Source organism: Lepidochelys kempii, chromosome 9 (genome assembly GCF_965140285.1).
Source record: "Lepidochelys kempii isolate rLepKem1 chromosome 9, rLepKem1.hap1, whole genome shotgun sequence".
Taxonomy (NCBI): domain Eukaryota; kingdom Metazoa; phylum Chordata; order Testudines; family Cheloniidae; genus Lepidochelys; species Lepidochelys kempii.
Window position 1 is genome coordinate 47,732,144 of NC_136388.1, and position 19,457 is coordinate 47,751,600.

At 43.6% G+C, this 19,457-nt stretch overlaps 1 protein-coding gene and 2 non-coding genes across 8 annotated transcripts in view; all 3 read right to left on the reverse strand.

The window, feature by feature from the left end:
• Positions 1-19,457, reverse strand: part of ATG16L1 (autophagy related 16 like 1) — a 28,746-nt gene that overhangs the window by 6,754 nt on the left and 2,535 nt on the right. For 2 of the 6 annotated variants that reach the window (XM_073360186.2, XM_073360190.1), the window contains 12 exons: positions 15,548-15,653; positions 14,870-14,943; positions 14,410-14,661; positions 13,744-13,809; positions 10,636-10,722; positions 10,072-10,128; positions 9,831-9,878; positions 8,980-9,082; positions 7,858-7,963; positions 7,379-7,449; positions 3,608-3,679; positions 574-694 (listed from right to left, as the gene is read on the reverse strand). In XM_073360186.2, coding sequence (XP_073216287.1) covers positions 574-694; positions 3,608-3,679; positions 7,379-7,449; positions 7,858-7,963; positions 8,980-9,082; positions 9,831-9,878; positions 10,072-10,128; positions 10,636-10,722; positions 13,744-13,809; positions 14,410-14,661; positions 14,870-14,943; positions 15,548-15,653 — 1,163 coding nt within the window. Of the gene's footprint in view, positions 1-573; positions 695-3,607; positions 3,680-7,378; positions 7,450-7,857; positions 7,964-8,979; positions 9,083-9,830; positions 9,879-10,071; positions 10,129-10,635; positions 10,723-13,743; positions 13,810-14,409; positions 14,662-14,869; positions 14,944-15,547; positions 15,654-19,457 lie in introns of those variants that run through there. The other 4 variants (XM_073360191.1, XM_073360188.1, XM_078854186.1 and 1 more) reach the window with 4 other exon arrangements.
• LOC140917819 (small Cajal body-specific RNA 6) lies at positions 5,052-5,318 on the reverse strand. The gene has a single exon (XR_012161010.2).
• LOC140917820 (small Cajal body-specific RNA 6) lies at positions 8,396-8,669 on the reverse strand. The gene has a single exon (XR_012161011.1).

The following is a 19,457-nucleotide window of genomic DNA, read 5'->3' on the forward strand; positions in this document are numbered from 1 at the left end:
ATAATTAGTCAAACAAATCATGGATGAGCAACATGACACACTCCCCTTTATACACAAAAAAGAGTGTAGGACGCTGGGGGAGAAAGGCTGTCTCTGTGCCAAGTTGTACTGAAGAAACCAGGAAAATATTTTAAGGCAAATGTTTCTGCTATGGAAAAACTGAATCCTGCCATTTGCTTCATTGGAGGCAGGAATTGGAGGGATTTCAAGAGGGAACTTAAGACCAACCCAGGGTTGTAAGGTCTGACCTGCCTCCAACTTTCTACAGTTTGATGGACAAGAGGGTCTAGAATGCAGTGGCCTACTCAATCAGCAATGCTTTTCACTGTAGCATATGGTCTTTTCTTAGGTTTCCCATCCAGGTAACAGCCAGGCCTGACCCTGCTTAGCTTGCAATACCGAAGATCAGAATATCATCAAAAAGCAGTATGGCTGCAATTTCCTGCTTTTTGGAGACTAAGAGAATAAAACAATTAAGCTGAAGTAAAACTTTTGTTTACATCCACTAAAGGGAATAAGAGGTGTGCGAAAGACAGAAGGACGTTGGTGCTGGGGTGGAAATGGTTTCCTTACAAACTTTGCTGCGCAGGTCCCAGAGCTTGAGGGTCCGGTCATGACTCCCCGACACGATGCGTGCATTATCCAGCAAGAACTTGGCTGACAAAACCTTCCCACTGTGACCTGTCAGTGTGTGCTGGGGAGAGAAGATTTACATGGTGTAAATGAGCAGTTTCAGCTACAATTGCTTCTTGTCCTCATGGCTATGATCTTGCCATTCAGCAGCTTAACAGGGACAAAGTCTTTGATTCAACTCCTCCCACCTTAGTCTAATGTTTGACTAGAGGCATGGGTCACCAAAAAAAAAAAAGCGCTCCTCTTTCCATTCAGGTTAAACAGAATGTAGTTTTGACTCCCAGTCTGCTTCTCCATGAGTCAGCAAGTGCCAAGAGTACTCCCTCTGGGTTGGAGATACTCTCTCCCTCAATTGCAACTCCTTTCACTAGTTAAGGAGTAGTTCTTTTGAAATCTATGACTCTTTTCTACCACTCCTAGTAACCTTGGTTGGAAGGATGGTAACTACAACAGTCTTAAAGGATAGACCAGGGGATGGACTAAAGCATAGTAAGAGTTGGAATGATGGTGTCTCCAGATTTCAGAAGCTGACTGTCAAGTAAAGGAAAAAGGGATCTAGTGTTAACTCTGAAGTCTCAGCTTGAAAGCCGGAGATCTCCAGAAATTAGAGAATTGCTCCTATCAGCAGATTTCCATGACTGTTTCTGTCTGATGCCAACTGCAGTCAGGGCCCGTTGGAACATGAAGTACAATCACCACAAGTTATTAGATACTTTTTTGTCAATCATAGAACTAATGTAGCATAAGAGGATAGACTGCCGGGAACAGGGAAAGTGATCAGAGAGCAATCCTTCCCAAAAATCAAATCTTCTACTGTTAGTCACTGAACTTCTGACTTGCACACTGCTACATGAACTACAGAACCACCAGAAGACTTAAAAATGGAAGTGAAATGGGAGCAGAGTGAGGAACTGAAAAATTATTGCACAGCACTAAAACCGAAAGGTCATGGATTGTCTCAGTGGTTGCAACATGACAGTTAATCTCTGGATACCACAATTTTATGGAGAGGATATTTATAACCTTGAAGAATATTCCATTACCACCCTTGATGCACTGCCATTAGCAAGTGAATACTTGTTTATAAATAGGTAGTTTGATGCAGGATTTAATATCAAATCAACTCAACTGCCCTCAATGAACATGCAAGAAAGATAGGAGGGAGGGATAGCTCAGTGGTTTGAGCATTGGCCTGCTAAACCCAAGGTTGTGAGTTCAATCCTTGAGGGGGCCATTTAGGGATCTGGGAAAAAAATTGGGGATTGGTCCTGCTTTGAGCAGGGGATTGGACTAGATGACCTCCTGAGGTCACTTCCAACCCTGATATTCTATGATTCTATGATAAATCCATGCACCAAACCCATTCAGACAAGGAAGTCAATGTGCTGTATTAACTCAGTGAGCAGTGATGGTACTGACCCAAAGCCTGAAGGGACACTGGAAAATTGCAGAAAGATCTTGTGAAGACTGAGGGGAGTTTTGCATGGGGACTTTTCACACAAAGTTAATAATGATTAACGTTAAGATTCTGTCACAGGTAGTTTTAGCAAAAGTCAGGGACAGGTCATGGCTTTTGTGAATTTTTGTTTACTGCCCAACAACCTGTCCCTGACCTTTACTACAAATGCTCGGCTTGGGGTGGGAATACCCTGCTTCAGCCCCACAGGGCTTGACCCAACCCTAGCCACTGTGCTGGTCACTGGACAGCTGCTCCAGCAGCCCTGGGACTGACAGCTGCTCCAGTCCTGGCGCAGAAGTAGTCATGGACTTCCCAGAAAGTCATGAAATCCATGACCTTTGTGACAATCATATTCTTAATGATGATCTATTAAACTGTTATACACCTTTGTTTCTATCTGATGGTAGGATTTTTGGGCCGATCTAAAGCTGCAAAGATTTTGACATGTTCAGGAAGGTTTCCCATACAAGATCTAACATTCTGGAGATAAATATCTTCATATTAAAAGCAATCAAGTGAATTATATTGTAGGTGTACTTTAGAACAATACGTAAAATGCTGAAGATCTACAGAGCAAATAATGCAACATGGGGCAAAGAGAGAGATTCAAGTTCACTTCTAATGCCTGAAGAGCGTGAGAGGCTAACCAGTGCAGAAATGACAGCAGAGCTTCTGTGTCAGAAAGGGAACAGGCCTGGCTATTCCAAAATGCTTCATGCCAGATTGTGTATGCGACAGCTTGTAAGAGCAACTAAACATATCTTGGGTTAGAGGCAGCATGCCAAATAATGTTTGGTGAAATATTCCTAAAATAAAAATTTAAGAACAAGGATCATGTCCAGGAGCAGGAATAACTGAAGCCTCTTAGACAGTTTTCTCTGCTAAGGGAAGAGAGCACTTTTCAGCCTAGGGAGATCACAGGCATGTCCTTCTTTGGACAAGGGCCAAAGAGTCCATTCTGAAGAGGTGGAGGAAGAACATGAGCAAGAGATTAGTCTTTTGTTAAGTATCCTGATTAGAGACTAGTGCTTCAGGGCTTGTCTACTCCAACAATTGAGTCAGGGACCCAGGCTGGCACCTACTCAGTTAACATGCATCTAGTCTAGGAAATAGAACTGTGTTTTAACTAAATCCCTGAACCATGTTACAGCCTTTGGGTCCTTAAGACTGCTGTATCTTAACATTTAAATGGTTCTAAAGTTAATACTTCCTATGTGCAGAGGAAAGTTCATATATTTGGTCGCTATTTATCTGGAGAGGTTTCTGTGAGGCTATGTGCAGAGGCCAGTGTTGCACATCAGGTTATGCTGTAAAGGCTCTCTTCAATTAAAAAAAGGGATAAAAATCCAATTAATGTTTTGCAAGAGAGCAAAAAGAAAAAAAAAAACGAACCCCACTTTGGCAAGATCCTAAAACAGTGGAATCCACAATTTTTCAGTGTCCTTTGTAAGAACATAAATGAGAATACTGGTCAGAAAGAGCCTACACATTGCTTGACTTTTGCAGGAGACTCACCCGTAACCGATAGTCATCTACAGTCCAGATTCTGCTGGCAAAGTCATTTGAAGCTGCTAAGAGATAGGAGCCCTGTGGAAACAGGAGGGATTTAAGTCAATTTCCCACAGTGACTGAAAGAAGTAAACTACTACACCCAGCAAGTCTCAATACTATGGGATAGTCATTAGAACAGACAATCCACAGGGTTCACTTTACTGCCATACTGCTAAGAAAGCAACTGGCGGAGGGAAGCACCAATTAGTTTGGATGAAGAAGATTTTCAAGACATTTTCAACAAAGATGTAATTTTTTCATTCCCGAACAATTGGCTATAAAAGGAATAGTGGCCACAGTGCTGGGAGGAAGGGACATTCTTTCCAGACCATTTCTACTCATAACCTCCTTACTGCTGCAAGGATGGCGGGGTTTTCTCCTACTGTGCCTTTACCCAGACTATTTTTTGGCTCTCCTTCCCCACAAATAGCTCCAGCATCTGCCCCCGCTGTTGGGCCTAGCTGACCCAAACTGCAGAGTGAGGCTCGCCTGATTCTTGTCAATTTCACTCCCATCTACCGGGTTCTCAACAGAGGTAGTTGAAACTAAGTAAGTTCTGGTCAGGAGATGGACAAATGGGTATACAGGTATCCTGAGGGTGGTGGCTCCTTCCTTTCACTCTAGACAGAGATCATATTTCAAGACACTGTATGGCAAAGTTATTTCTCAAGAAAAATCCCAGAAGGACAAGGCTTGTGCCTGTCAGTGTCAGGTGACTGATTCAGAAAAAATATCATGGAACCCAGAATGCATCTGTTCTGACAAGATCTGCAATATGATCAAGCCACCTACACCAGAACAAGTTTCTCCAAACAGGTTAGCAACACCAGACAACCCTCTAGTGCAGTGGTCCCCAAACTTTCTCAATCACAACCCCCCCCTTGCCCAGTCCACACCCTCACCGCCCCCCCCCGGGAGTCGGGGCGAGGGTTTAGTGGGGCATAACGGAGGAGGGGGAGCCACACTCTGGGGATGTGTGTGAGTGAGGCAAGGGAAAGGGAGCTGCGCTCAGGGCAGGAGAAAGTGATACCTCTCTCACTGTAGCCGCCTGAGTGCTCCTCCAGGCTCCAGCAGCAGCAACTGCTGCTGCTCTTCCCACCCTCCAGGGGTGGAGACCGGTTACTGCGAGTAACCAGACTTTTAGCGTCTGGGTGGCTGGGACTGGGCCCACAGCAGAACTGGGGGTAGAGCAGGGCTTACATGACATGCGCTCCTTCCCTGGCCTGCTGTGTCCCCCTTGACATTCCTCTGCACCCCCCGGAGGGGGAGCCCCAGTTTGCGGACTCTGGTGAACTGGTGAAGACCAACGTAAGATGTTTTTGAAGGTGTATCAATAATGTGAAAGCACAGAAATGCTAAGCTGTAAAGATGGCTTCAAACTTGGCCTTAGTTCATACATGGTGAAAGAGGTCTCAGCAAGGAAGTTTGAGATCATGTACCCAGATATGCACCTCCAAAACTCCATACTCCTTTGACTGGTTCTGTTGGATGCAGATCAGAATTGTGCCTGTGATGCTCTAGGGAACATGAACTGAACACATCACAATTTGTCAGCAAACACTCCCCCAGTCACAGCATTGCTGGGTTATGATGGGTGAGAAATTGCTGGGAGTTGAAAGGGTGATGGAAGTGTAATCCTTCAGGCAGTCAGACCTTTTACTATTCATCACAGACCTCAGAGAGGCATCTAAACCTCACCACCAAGTTATAAACATTTCTCAATGCATAAAACAGGAGCAGATACATACAACTCTAGTAGTTTCAAGGAGCTCATAAGGCAGCAGTGGAAATTCACAGCTGGGGTAAGACCTAGCTCATTTTAAAATTCCCAGTAGCCCAGATGACTGGATTCTGTTTATCTTCTGAAAAGTGAAGTGCAGATCAGAGTTCTAGGGCTTGTCTATGGGGTGGGGTGAAGAGGGGAATGACTCAGGAAAGTTAATCCAAATTACCTACAGGTGTGAATTTGAAATGGATAAATTAAACTGCATTAAACCCATGTGGATATTCCTAGGGCTGGTCTACACCGGGAACTTACATTGGCATAGCTATGATTCTAAGGGGTGTGAAAAATCAACACCTCGAGACAAAGCTATGATGATCTAACCTCCGGTGTAGACAGAACAATTCTTCCATTGATTTAGCTACTGCCTCCCGGGGAGGTGGAGTAACTACAGCAATGGTAGAACCCCTCCCGTTGCTGTAGTGCAGGGGTGGGCAAACTTTTTGGCCTGAGGGCCACATCGAGGTTCCGAAACTGTATGGAGGGCCAGGTAGGGAAGGCTGTGCCTTCCCAAACAGCCTGGCCCCCGCCCTCTATTCATCCCCTCCCACTTCCCATCCCCTGACTGCCCCGCTCAGAACCCCCGACCCATCCAACACCCCCTGCGCCTTGTCCCCTTACCACCTATCCACACCCCCCCATCATCATAGAATCATAGAATATCAGGGTTGGAAGGGACCTCAGGAGGTCATCTAGTCCAACCCCCTGCTCAAAAGCAGGACCAATCCCCAATTAAATCATCCCAGCCAGGGCTTTGTCAAGCCTGACCTTAAAAACTTCTAAGGAAGGAGATTTTACCACCTCCCTAGGCAAACGCATTCCAGTGTTTCACCACCCTCCTAGTGAAAAAGTTTTTCCTAATATCCCCCACTGCAACTTGAGACCATTACTCCTTGTCCTGTCCTCTTCCACCACTGAGAATAGTCTAGAACCATCCTCTCTGGAACCACCTCTCAGGTAGTTGAAAGCAGCTATCAAATCCCCCCTCATTCTTCTCTTCTGCAGACTAAACAATCCCAGTTCCCTCAGCCTCTCCTCATAAGTCATGTGTTCCAGACCCCTAATCATTTTTGTTGCCCTTTGCTGGACTGTTTCCAATTTATCCACATCCTTCTTGTGGTCCCCTATCTACATCCCCTATCGTCCCCTATCCACACCCCCCCCCCCATGGATAGACTCCCATGCCTATCCAACCCCCCCATTCCCCATCCCCTGACCGCCCGCCCTCCCAGAACCTCCGCCCCATCCAACCGCCCCCTACTCCCTATCCCGACTGCCCCAGGGACCCCCTGCCCCTTATCCAACCCCTCCCCCCCACTCCTTGCCCCCTTACCATGCCGTTCAGAGCACCAGGACTGGCAGCCTTACCGCCTGGCCGGAGCCAGCCATACCACCATGCAGTCTAGAGCACCGGGGCAGGCTGGCGGCTCTTGCAGCCATGCTGCCTGGCAGGAGCTTGCAGCCCCACCGCCTAGAGGGCTGGCAGCACGGTGAGCTGAGGCTGCGGGGGAGTGGGAACAGCAGGGGAGGATCCTGGGGCTAGCCTCCCCGGCCAGGAGCTCAAGGGCCGGCCAGGAGGGTCCCGCAGGCCGGATGTGGCTCATGGGCCACAGTTTGCCCTCCTCTGTTGTAGTGTCTGTCCATGCTGAAGTGCTTCAGCAGTGCTGCTATAGTGTTTTAAGTGTAGACATACCCCTATTCATAATACAGTGGCCTTAATTTGGGTTAAGCTTAATTCACTGACGTGTCCCTTTGAAACTAGAGTTCAGCCTACTGTATGAAAAAGTTTTGTACTATATTTTAAAATGTTTGTCAGGTATTCCTACAAGTATTTTAACTTGTTTGTTTGGGGATGTATTTCAAAGCATGTGTGTGAAACTGGTAGCCGAGCACAAGCTACTGCAATTAATTTCTCCCCAAACACAGACTATGGGTATTATACAAATACTCACAGCACTGTCAAATTCGATACTCGTAATCCCTGCGTTACTGCCAGAGAGAGAACTTTTCAGTTCGCACCTATCTGTATGCAGAAAGAAACAATTAAGCAGTGAATTGGATACAAATAGGGGGAAGGATTTGAACTTCTGGGTTAGATCCATTTGGCCAACACACTGGACAATTACCACAGCAACACAAAAATGAATTACATAAGTGGCAACGGCTTTTGATCAGTTTGCTTGAGCCTGGCTTTACTCCCCCGTTTCGAGTATATTTCGGCTGACCTAACATAACTGCTTCACACTTATATAGTGTTTGTCTGGAACTGTAAAACAGCATGCTCAACTTAAACACCAGCAACTGAGTTAAAAACTTTAGGGGAAATCCATTTTGTATGAGTCAACTGTATGGGATTCTAAATTTGGTATAAAACACAAAGTGCTCTTTATGCCTATGTCTCTTCACACAATAACTCAGAGCAGACACTTACCTCCAAAGACTTCCCAGAGTTTAACTCTCCGATCCATGCCTCCTGTTGCTAGTAACCGGGAAGCAGGACTGAATTGCACTGCGTTCACTTCTCCATCATGTGCATCCTTGGGGGAGCGTGAACAAAAAGCACAATCACAGCCACCCCAAATGACATCAGCACCAAAGAGAACTGTCAGACTGTAGCACCATACAGAGCTTGCTGAAGAGTAGGCTGCACACAATCGTGATCTAGCCCAAATGTGATCATCTTTCATATGCAGAAGGCCCATACTAAATAAAATTAGCAAAGCCTACATTAAACAAATCAGAATACCACAAAAATTCAGGTGAATTACCCAGGTAGTAGGAGCGGTATAGGAAATCTCTGGGATTTCTTTCACCATTCAGCAACCATCTCTATTACATGAGCATTCAAAGCAAGTAACTGGTTCACAAGAGTTTGCTTCAATTTTCCAGCTATAAAATGAACAACGTAGAGTTGCCTTGCACAGACTCAGATTCAAAAGTGGCCTCACCATTCCATAACATATACAAGAGGTCTCAGCTTGAAAACTTGAGATCACACACACCACAAATCAAGACACCCCAACACCGTAAACTCCTTAATCGGTTCTGTTGGATGACATTCAGGGCCATGCTTCCTTACACTGTGGATAACAGGCACTGAACTTATCCTATATTGTCAGCAGCCTCTCCCGCAATCACAGCACTGCTATAGTATGATGGGACAAAGAGACTGTTGGGAGCTGAAAGGGTAATAGGAGTGCGATTCTTTTGTGCACTCAGATCTTTTACTAGTCATCATTGACCTCAGCAAGATGTACATAAACTTAACTATGACCACAAAAGGAGGAACATTAAAAGCATGAAGGATGCATGCACCTGAGTGAATTTTTGTTTTAGGTGGATATCTAGGCTGAGAGTAAAGTCAATATGGATTAAATGGACCTAGCTGCCTTGCCAATTCACGAGTCATCTTCTAGATTTAAAACATTATCTGGAACAGTTTAAACAAGCAGAGCCATATTATTCTAGATAGCATTTGCTACTCAAAGGTCAAATTCTCCTCCTCTTAAGCAGGAAGTGTCTGAAGAATCTTGTAGTTCCTGGATATACTTACAAAGACATACACTGCAGTAGTGGGCACTCTCACTTCTTTACTGGAACCTGGATGCACGTCTACATTTTCCTGGGGAGCGGGAAATGAGGACAGAGAGCGCCTCCTGCGATGGGACACAAAGAAAAATACGTTAAATAGAAGAGTGGATGCAGTTCTTCTCAAAGTGGCAGGCACAGACCTGGATGAGCCCAACTATCACTGTGGGGTGGATGAGACACAGGGCCAAAATCCTTACTTTATTCTTTCCCCCACTCCTTGCAAGACTGCATTTTATCAGATTACATTGTATTCTCTCACATGGCAGTATGCATCAGTTCATGCCTGCACTCTCTCTTACCTAGTTTAACCTTAGTTTGCTCCCACACTATCAAATTCACTACCAGCTAATGTCTGAGCAGTCATCTTTTCTTGTACTGAGTCAAACAATGTAAACATCACAATGAGTATAGAGGGACAGACTGCAACCCCACCATTGTGTCTAGTTCAGACTGCACTACTGTGGCTGTGAGAAGATCCCAGCCAGTGGAGTACCCTGTTTGAAAGCTCAGACTCCAAAACTGTCTTAAAGAAAGACCTTCCACCTAATGCAGGACTCCACTTAGAGGGTCTGACTACAGCACAGTCACTGGAGAAGAGACCCCAGCCAGTGAGGTGCTGACTACTGCACTGTCATTAAAAAGAACCAAATCCACATACTGCTCCATTCAGAAGGACTGCCTGAATTGCTAACTGGAAAGTTTCTAGCCAGTGTTATGAACATCTGAAGACTTATCAGGGTAGTGAAGCTGGGTTCCACATTACTTCAGTGTCATATATTCACATGCTGGACTAAGAGTGGATAATGATTTCACCTGGCAGCATCAGAAGAGTGATGTCCCAAAAGGGAAGACTCAGATAGACTGGAGGGAAAGGTCAGAGGTCAGCATACGTCAAGATGGAAGAAACAGGAAGTTGAGGAGAACAAAAAGAAAAAAAAGCAGAAACTAGAAGAAAGGCTGACATTATGACATCTCTATTCCTTAGATCACGAAAATTCTGGTGTACATTGAAACCAATATATAAACAAGAAAAGGTGAAGGTGTTCTAACCTACCCAAAAATATTAGTGATAGAGTCCAGAAGGCCTCCAGCAGGCTGGGACAGTCGCTTACTAAAGAGGAGGAGAGGACAGGTTTAAGCCTTATGAACAGATTGTTCAAATGAAGATCAATAAATACAGTTCACAACACCAAGTATCTGGGAAAAAAGAGGCTTTCCCTTTCAGACCCAAGCTCAGGAGGGAAGATCCCATGGGAGCAGCAGCAGCAGATGATGCAGGTCACCATTAATAACAGCTTGGAATATATAAATGGGGGTGAGGTTAAGGACCTTATAAACTTTGAGAAAGGACTTTCTTCATTGGGTTTAAGCAATTTGAAACTTTGTTTAGATTTGTCAATCACTCCTTGACCCCTATTCTCGCAGTTGGGGGCTGTTCATATAACTCTACCCACCCTTGCTGCTGTGTTGTAGTAAGAAATGTGTGTGTTAAGTCTAGGTGGGAAGGGAGTTAAGTAACTTTTCAACAGTTTTCATTAACCACTACCCATTCTTCTTAAGTTATATTGACATTTCAAAAGGCACCTTAAAAAAGGTACAGGAATATCAGTCTACATACCTGGATGTCCGGCTGACAGCTCGCACTGGGGAAGTCTCTTCAGCTGGGTCAGAAGTTTCATCCACAAGCACTTCAATATCATCATCCCTGGAGAAGTATGGGAACATGCCTCCTTTTGAATCAGCCAAATAAGGCCCGTTGTAATCAACTCCCTTTGTCAAACCCCAAAGACAGCAACTCTATTCAGCAATAAAGTGAACGAATATTCCCCCCATACACACCCTCTCAGGTTCCCATATTGGTTTACAGTTAATCTGCATATTACCTAGTTGGTAACTGAGTGGTATGGGCACTTCATACTTAAGGCAGTAAGTGAGCAAGCAAAGCAGAAACTAGGCATAAATCCATTCCAGCACGGAAGTAATTGATATTGTTTTTCCAATCTGTACAATCTCTGCTCTCACATGAAACCCTACCATACTGTTTACGTAGTCCCAACTTTTTCCAGACCTAAGTGGCCTCCAGTGGCCCTCACTCCCAGATCAGGAGAACTATTCCAAATGCCAAAGGGACTGCATCACAGAAATTGTATTCTGTTGAGATACGAGTTCAAATTCACTGAATGAACCTGTCTTAGGACTTTCAAACTTGAATTGATATTCTTAGTCACAGCAGAGTTCCTCATTCTATAAACATACAAATAAGGAAATTTACTACATATTTCTGATTTTAAACTGACTTTTCAAGTTTTAACACTCCTCTATCACAATTACTGAAGATAAAAATATCAATTACCCTAATTCTCTATAAAAATTAGGGCTGTCGATTAATCAGTTGACTGATGCGATTAACTCAAAAAAATTAATCACAATTAATCACACTGTTAAACAATAGAATACCAACTGAAATTTATTAAATATTATTGGTGTTTCACATACTCAAATATATTGATTTCTATTACAAAGTGTACAGTGCTCACTTTGTATTATTTTTATTACAAATATTTGCACTGTAAAAATGAAACAAAATAGTATTTTTCAATTCACCTAACAAGTACTGTAGTGCAATCTCTATCGTGAAAGTGTAACTTCCAAATGCAGATTTTTTTTGTGTGACATAACTGCACTCAAAACGAAAACATAAAACTTTAGAGCCTACAAGTCCACTCAATCCTTAGCCAATCGCTAAACAAGTTTGCTTACATTGACAGGAGATATTGCTGCTTGCTTCTTATTTACAATGTCACCTGAAAGTGACAACAGGCATTCGCATGGCACTTTTATAGCCGGCATTGCAAGGTATTTACATTCCAGACATGCTACACATTTGTACGACCCTTCAAGCTTCGGCCACCATTCCAGAGGACATGCTTCCGTGCTGATGATGCTCGTTTAAAAAAAAAAGTGTTAATTAAATTTGTGACTGAATCCTTGGGGGAGAATTGTATGTCTCCTGTTCTGTTTTACTCACATCCTGCCATACATTTCATGTTATAGCAGTCTCGGATGATGACCCAGCACGTTTGTTTTAAGAACACTTTCACTGCAGATCTGACAAAACGCAAAGAAGGTATCAATGTGAGATTTCTAAAAATAGCTACAGCACTTGACCCAAGGTTTAAGAACCTGAAGTGCTGTCCAAAATCTGAGATGGATGAGGCATGGAGCATGTTTTGAGAAATCTTAAGACAAACACTCAGATGCAGAAAAGACAGAACCTGAAACACCAAAAAAAGAAAATCAACCTTCTGCTGATGGTATCTGACTCAGATGATGAAAATGAACATGCGTTGGTCCGCTCTGCTTTGGATCGTTATCCAGAAGAACCCATCATCAGCATGGACGCATGTCCTCTGGAATGGTGGTTGAAGCATAAAGGGACATATGAATCTTTAGAGCATCTGGCATGTAAATTTCTTGGGACGCTGGCTACAACAGTGCTATGCGAACGCCTGTTCTCACTTTCAGATGAGATTGTAAACAAGAAGCGGGCAGCATTATCTCCTGCAACTTGTAACCAAACTTGTTTCTGAGTGGTTGGCTGAAGCAGGACTGAGGGGACATGTTGGCTCTACAGCAGAGGCGGGCAAACTACGGCCCGTGGGACCCTCCTGCCTGGCCCCTGAGTTCTTGGCCTGGGAGGCTAGCCCCTGGCCCCTCCCCTGCTGTTCCCCCTCCCCTGCAGCATCAGCTCACTGCGCCGCTGGCGCAATGCTCTGAGCGGCAGGGCTGCGAGCTCTTGCTGGACAGCGCAGATGCAGAGCTGCGGCCTGACCCGGTGCTCTGTGCTGTGCGGTGGCTGGCTCCAGCCAGGCGGCATGGCTGCCTGTCCTGGTGCTTTGGGCGGCGTGGGCCCCAGGTGCTCCAGGGAGCGTGGTAAGGGAGCAGTGGGGGTTGGATAGAGGGCGGGAGAGTTCAGGGTGGTGGTCAGGGGGAGGGGTTGAATGGAAGCAGGGGTCCCAGGGGGGCAGTCAGGAAGGAGAGGGGGGTTGGATGGGGTGGCGGGGGGCAGTCAGGGGGAGGGGTTCCAGGGGTGGTCAGGGAGAAGGGGTGGTTGGATGGGGCAGGGGTCCCAGGAGGGCAGTCAGGAATGAGAGAAGGGGTTGGATGGGGTGGCGGGGGGCAGTCAGGGGTGGGGGTCCATGGGCCGAGCTACGCCTGGCTATTTGGGGAGGCACAGCCTCCCCTAACTGGCCCTCCATAGTATTTCAGAAATCCGATGTGGCCCTCAGGCCAAAAAGTTTGCCCATCCCTGCTCTACAGTTTTACATTGTTTTAATTTTTGAATGCAGTTTTTTTTGTACATAATTCTACATTTCTAAGTTCATCTTTCATGATAAAGAGATTGCACTGCAGTACTTGTATTAGATGAATTGAAAAATACTATTTCTTTTGTTTTTTACAGTGCAAATATTTGTAATAAAAAATAAAAGTGAGCACTGTACACTTTGTATTCTGTATTGTAATTGAAATCAATATATTTAAATGGTATTCTATTATTGTTTAATTGTGTGATTAATTTGTTTAATTGCTTGACAGCCCTAACAAAAATACATTCATGCATGGTGATGAGAAGAAGAGACACTTTCACACCAGACAGGAGAAACAGATTTATTTCCCAGACCTCAGTTTTAGCACACTTCTAGTGCCTGAAATTAGGGTTACTTACTGTTCAACTGGCAGTGGTTCCTTGGCAGCTTCCGCTAACTCTTTCTGCAACTTGGCTTGTCGCCTCCTGGAGGGGAAAAAAAACAAAGTTCTTTACATAATCAAACCCTATAATGATATGTCAGCAAAGAAACCTAGTGAGATTATATGATGCTAACACAGGAATCACATGCCAAGGAGGCAAGTATGTAAGCAGCATTTGGAAAGAGAACACTTTGAAGACTGCATGCATGGCTATTAACCAGAAGTTATGAGGAACTGATTCAAGTTAATGAGTCGCTTGGCCAAATAGCAACTAAGTTAACGGGATACAGAAAATGAAGAAATTGTTTAGGTTAGTCCAAGGGGGTAAAACTAGAAGTAACCAGTATGTTATACAACCATGGTAAAATCAGAAGACAGATTCCAACTGTTTGATCTGTTAGACTAGAATAGTTTCCTGAGGAAATAGTGGAAAAGTAATTACTTTAGTCATTTACAATTAGACAAAGCCCTGGAGAACATATTTTCCTTTGTTGGCCCCAGAGAATGAACATGAAGTTCCAGAAGCTTTTCTGCCTTGAATGTCTAGGTTTTCAGAGTAAACAGAAGACTCTCGGAGACAATGGTCGCTCTAGGACTGGCGTACTCAAACCACGCTTATGATCATATATGGTCAACATCTCACCTTGAGTCCTTCTCATTCTCTGCATTGAGCCGATTAGCTTCCTGAGCCTTCTCTGCCATCCAACGTGTGACCAACTCTTGGTTGTCTTCAGTAGTTTTCCTCAGTTTCTCTTCTAGGGCAGTGAAGGTGATCTGGAGAGCATCATACTCATCCTTCAGTGTTTGATTGGCTCGCTCAAGTTCTTGCAGCTTGCTGCGCAGTTCCTGGCACTCTGTTTCCAGCTCAGAGATCTTTTGCATGTATTCTGCAATCCTGGAAGAGCAACACCATAAATAACACAATGAAAAACACTCTTTGGTGCAGACACAATCTTTTTGGTGTGTGTTTGTACTGTGCATAGCACAACAGGGTCCTGGTCTATGGCTGGGGCTCCTAGGCAGTACTGTAATACAAAACAAACACCTGACCAAAAATGTAGGTCTCATGCCCTATATCACAAAGAAGAAATGCTCCTACTCACTTTGCTTCGTTCATCTGCATCTCTCTGTCTTTCTGCTGCATTTGATTATTCAAATCAATCACTGACTGGGCCAACTAGGGAGAGAAAAAAAATTTACAAAAAATGCAAGGATGCCACCTGTACTTCAGCCATTCATTGGCTCCTAGTCAGAATGTGGCAGTCCAACTTTATAAGTAATGTGTGCATCTTTCAGAACTTCCTCTTCTTCAAAGAAGTAAACAGTTCTGGACACAGTACTAGCAGATAGTATCAGACTGGAAAGTCTGCTACTTAAGAGTAGTAGTCATCACTGTTACTGTCCCTTACTATCTCAGCCCTGTCAGACAGAAAGGCTCCTTTGGACACAACCACATCAAACATTGAGGATACATATGAGGAAGAAATATTTACTTTTTTCAAATATCACAAAAAGCACGGAAATAAAGTAGCAACCAGAAGATTCACTTATGCAGGAAAAGCAAATCCTTTGAACTATAACAATACTACAAGTTAATCACATGAACAGGTTGCACACTCTGCAACTGAGAAGCGTCAAGGGATAACAACCCTATCAGAAGTTTAAATTTGACAATAGCAAAGATAATGAAAAAGGATCAGAATCCAATATCTTTACACAATTACTGCACAGACACCATGCTCACAAAGGGCCAGAAAATACATGAAAGAGGACTTTCTAACCTCACCACGCTTCTTATGCAGCTCTGTCAGCTCCTCTTGATGTTTAATCCTCAGCTGGGCCATTTCCTGCAATTGAGCTTCATTCCTTGTGCCATCATGCCCTGGACTGGAATTTTAGAGGAAAGATTTCACAAGCTAGAAGTTGATGACTTCTGAGCCTCTGCCTAGGTAGCCTCATAACAGCATCTCCTGCAATTTCAAATTTGCGTAACTACATTCAAACATTAAGGTAGAGTTAAAACCCTCCAGGCAACCAGCCTCTACTGAAATTTATTACGAAAGGAAGTCTCATGCATAATTCTAAATTCTTTATAGTCTGTCTATACCTCTCATTATCCCCCCAATTAAAATAGCCAGACCTAGTGGGGCATGACATTTAAAACATCATTTAAACGCATCCTTCAATAACCCTCTTGAAACTCCCTGTCAAGAAGTCTACAGTATAAAAAAATACTTGAGGTCTTTGCATCCTAGAAGTAGGGACTCTACTTTCCTTGAGTGAGCAAACATGTGACTTAATTCCCTTCAACTACAGGTCTTAAGGACAGAATTTGTTCTTTTGGACAAGAATACTCCTCTCCAGTACTACTCCATAATCCTCAGCTCAGACTTTCAGTTTGTTTCATAAAGTTTTTTGTTTCTTTGTCTCTCATGGGGCTGAGGGTGGAGGGGTTCATTCCTGACCTAGAACTCACTTTTTCCTGTCATGTTGTTGTACCCACCCAGTCATGTAATTCTACTTTTTCCTCTCTTAATTGTATGCCTTCAGATATACCATCACATTCTGACACCATTTCCCTGACTACCCTTCATCAATGCCTTCATCTCCTCTTGCACCTCCCTAAACTTGATCTCCCCACCAAGGACATGCAGAGTTGCTGCTGCCTGCCTTCTGACATAGTCTTTATATTCCAAGAATTCCATTGACTCCCACATGCATTTGAGGTTATACAACAAAACCTTCCTCTTTGGACCTACTCCTCCTTGTCTTCCTCTCCCCACTTCCTTAGTTCATTTAGCCCTGGTCTCCTCCACATACTCATCTCTTTGTGAGAATGTTTTTTCTTCTACAGCTTCTTATATCTAGAATATTATACCGCCATCTTTTTGCCTCTTCCTAAGTCTTAGATAAAAATAATTTAGCCCTTTCCTGTACATGGTACATTTTCAATTTCTCTCCTGTTCTGATTGTCACTTTATAAACATTTAATTTTTCTTCAGAGGATCTCGGGAAGTGCATAAAGACGCTAGACAAGTTGAGTCCTAGCCTAGGGCAAACACAAGTCTTACAACATGCCGTAAACCCAATGCTGTCAGTTACTAATTGCATAATTTTTAATTTACAAGTCGTCACTTTACTTATGGGCCCTATCCCCCCCCCCATTAACAGACCAGTCTATAAAACCAGACTGAAAAGTAGTTCCATAATACCCTCTTCTCCCAGAACAATTTTAAGCAGTTTGGAAGGGTTCCTTGATTTTCCAGGGATTGAGTTCACTCTCTTAACTACAAAATAGAACTTAGACCCAGCTATGTTAAGAGCTCCTGGTTTTAGGTTAAAATAGAAGCAAGATGAGGCTTTTTATACAGTACCCCAAGGACTGCAAAAACTGCAAGGTTGGGTGAATTTAAAGTGGTTTGTGGAGGGAGATGATGGCGCCTAGAATTCTTCAGAAGGCAGCATGTTCCAGGGGATAGGGCAATGGACTGAGAATCAGGGAACCTGAGTTCTATTCTGTGATCCGCTACTGATCTGTTGTAACACCTTGGGCAAGTCATTTGCCCTCTCTGTGCCACTGCTTCTTCTCCCACACTTTGTCTATCTTCTCTATGGAAGTTGTAAGCTCCTTGTGGACTGGCACTGTCCTATTCTGTTTGTACAGCACAGTGGAGTCCTGATCAGGTTGGAGCCAGTAGAAACTAATATAAACAATACGCTACCCATCACAATAACCAAAATCTTCTACGCTTTTTGGAAGCTCACACACAGGAACATGGAGGTCAATTTTTAAAAGATATAATTCAAGCAAAGCAACTTTTTTAGAAGTTAAAAAAACCCACAGTTTTTCTAAAACAATAAAAATCAGAAAATAGACATACTAGTAACCCTAAACAGTATAAGAAGGAAATGTGCAGTATCTGTTTGCGTAATCACCCTATGTTTGGTACTCCGGGGAGAAAAGAGGCGGGAGAGATGGGACAACCTAGCTAATCTGCTCTGAAGACCATAAAAACAGAAAGGAGTCAGAGTGACAGATTAGTGTTCTGAAGGGAAATGAATGTGAGAGGGACACTAGTATGTGGTCATTTCAAACTTCCCTCTCACTTTAGTTTACATAATAACAAATATTTCTATTTTGCCTGCAACAGTACCACTTTGAGCTGTTCTTACATCAGATCTCACAAGCTAAGTAGGCTCAAACCAGGTCACCAATAGAACAGGAGGTCTAGGTTTTTAGGAAGTGGTGTTGATAACTTATTCTTCCTACCCAGGTAGCACTTACCCAGTGGCCCAATGTGATAATAGAAAGCAATTACCAGACAGCTGTATGTCCAAAGGTAGTTTAAAAAGTCCCGAGGGAACACCTGTTATCCTCTGACTTACCATGGATATGGAAGTCAGTTCAGGTGGAACCAGCCATTCCCCACTCAAGCCTTTAGGGGAGGTAAAGACAGTCTCCCAGAGACCCATGGTTGTGGGATTCACTCCCTATCAAGGAGTACAAGAGTACACTGAGGGCACTTCCAGAGTAAGGCTTAGGATTTTACTTTTAAGGCTTTGTTTATATGTACTGTAGTCCTTCCCGTCTTTGCTCTTGCACTATTATTCAGTTGGCCATAGCCTCCCACAAATGAAAGTTGGCTATCAATGGCACAATCTATTTCAGATGGCAGGGCAGCCTGTTACAATCCCCACAAACATAGCTTTTGCCAGAGCAGATACTTGTACAACCTTAAATATTATGGTCACCAAAGAACCTTTGAGATATTTCATAAGGGTATCAACCTGTGTGCTGGCCAATTTCTAACAAGTAATTACACTCTAGTTACTTAATGTTTTGCCTGTGGTATGCCAGCCAAATTCTATTTCAACTAATTACACTCTACTTGCCTAATGTTTCACTTGCAGTTTATGTACGACACAGTATTATTCATTTCCTATCCTCAGCAGTATACAGTGGTTTTACACAATATGTTTTCCACTTTAGAGGTAGCTGCACTTCATTGGTGGGTGAAGTAATTCGTATACATCAACTTTATAATTGTCATGAATATTGAAGTCTACTATTGTGCCCTTATTGCAATAATATCAGTCCTGATCTGTTACTGTTCATATGCAGTCAATGCAAGGAACTAACTGTAGCTGGGTTTTTCCTACAGCAACAAAGCTTTCTGAAGCTAATGGTCACCTGGCTTTTTTTTTGCATGGGGAGGTGCGGGGGGGAAAGAGGCATGGCGCAGCAGCAGAAAGAAGGGAGAAGAGAAGAGAATGCACTCTACCACCTCATTTTTCTCCCTAAGGAAGTCTTCATGACTCATGAGACCATGAAGCCACCAAGTTTGAAAACCTCTACCTTAAGTACAGACCTGGTCTTTCCCTACAATGCTTATGAAATTGGACAAAGTCACTGACTGAAGTAGTATTGTAAGCTAACAATGAGAAGTAGTATAAGAGTTATGGGGCAAATAGGTCCAATAGCATAATAGCCCAATTTAGCCCATATCAAATACAGAGGCTGCTACAAATGACCAAATAAATCATTATCTGTCTGAAAATCTATTTGTAAGATAGCTTTCCAAAAGAATGGACTTAAACTGGGTAACAGCTGCAAGACCTTGTAATGAAGTGATCTACAACCTAATCTAGGTTTATCAGGAGCTACTGGAATATTTGGTTCCAAGTTACTGT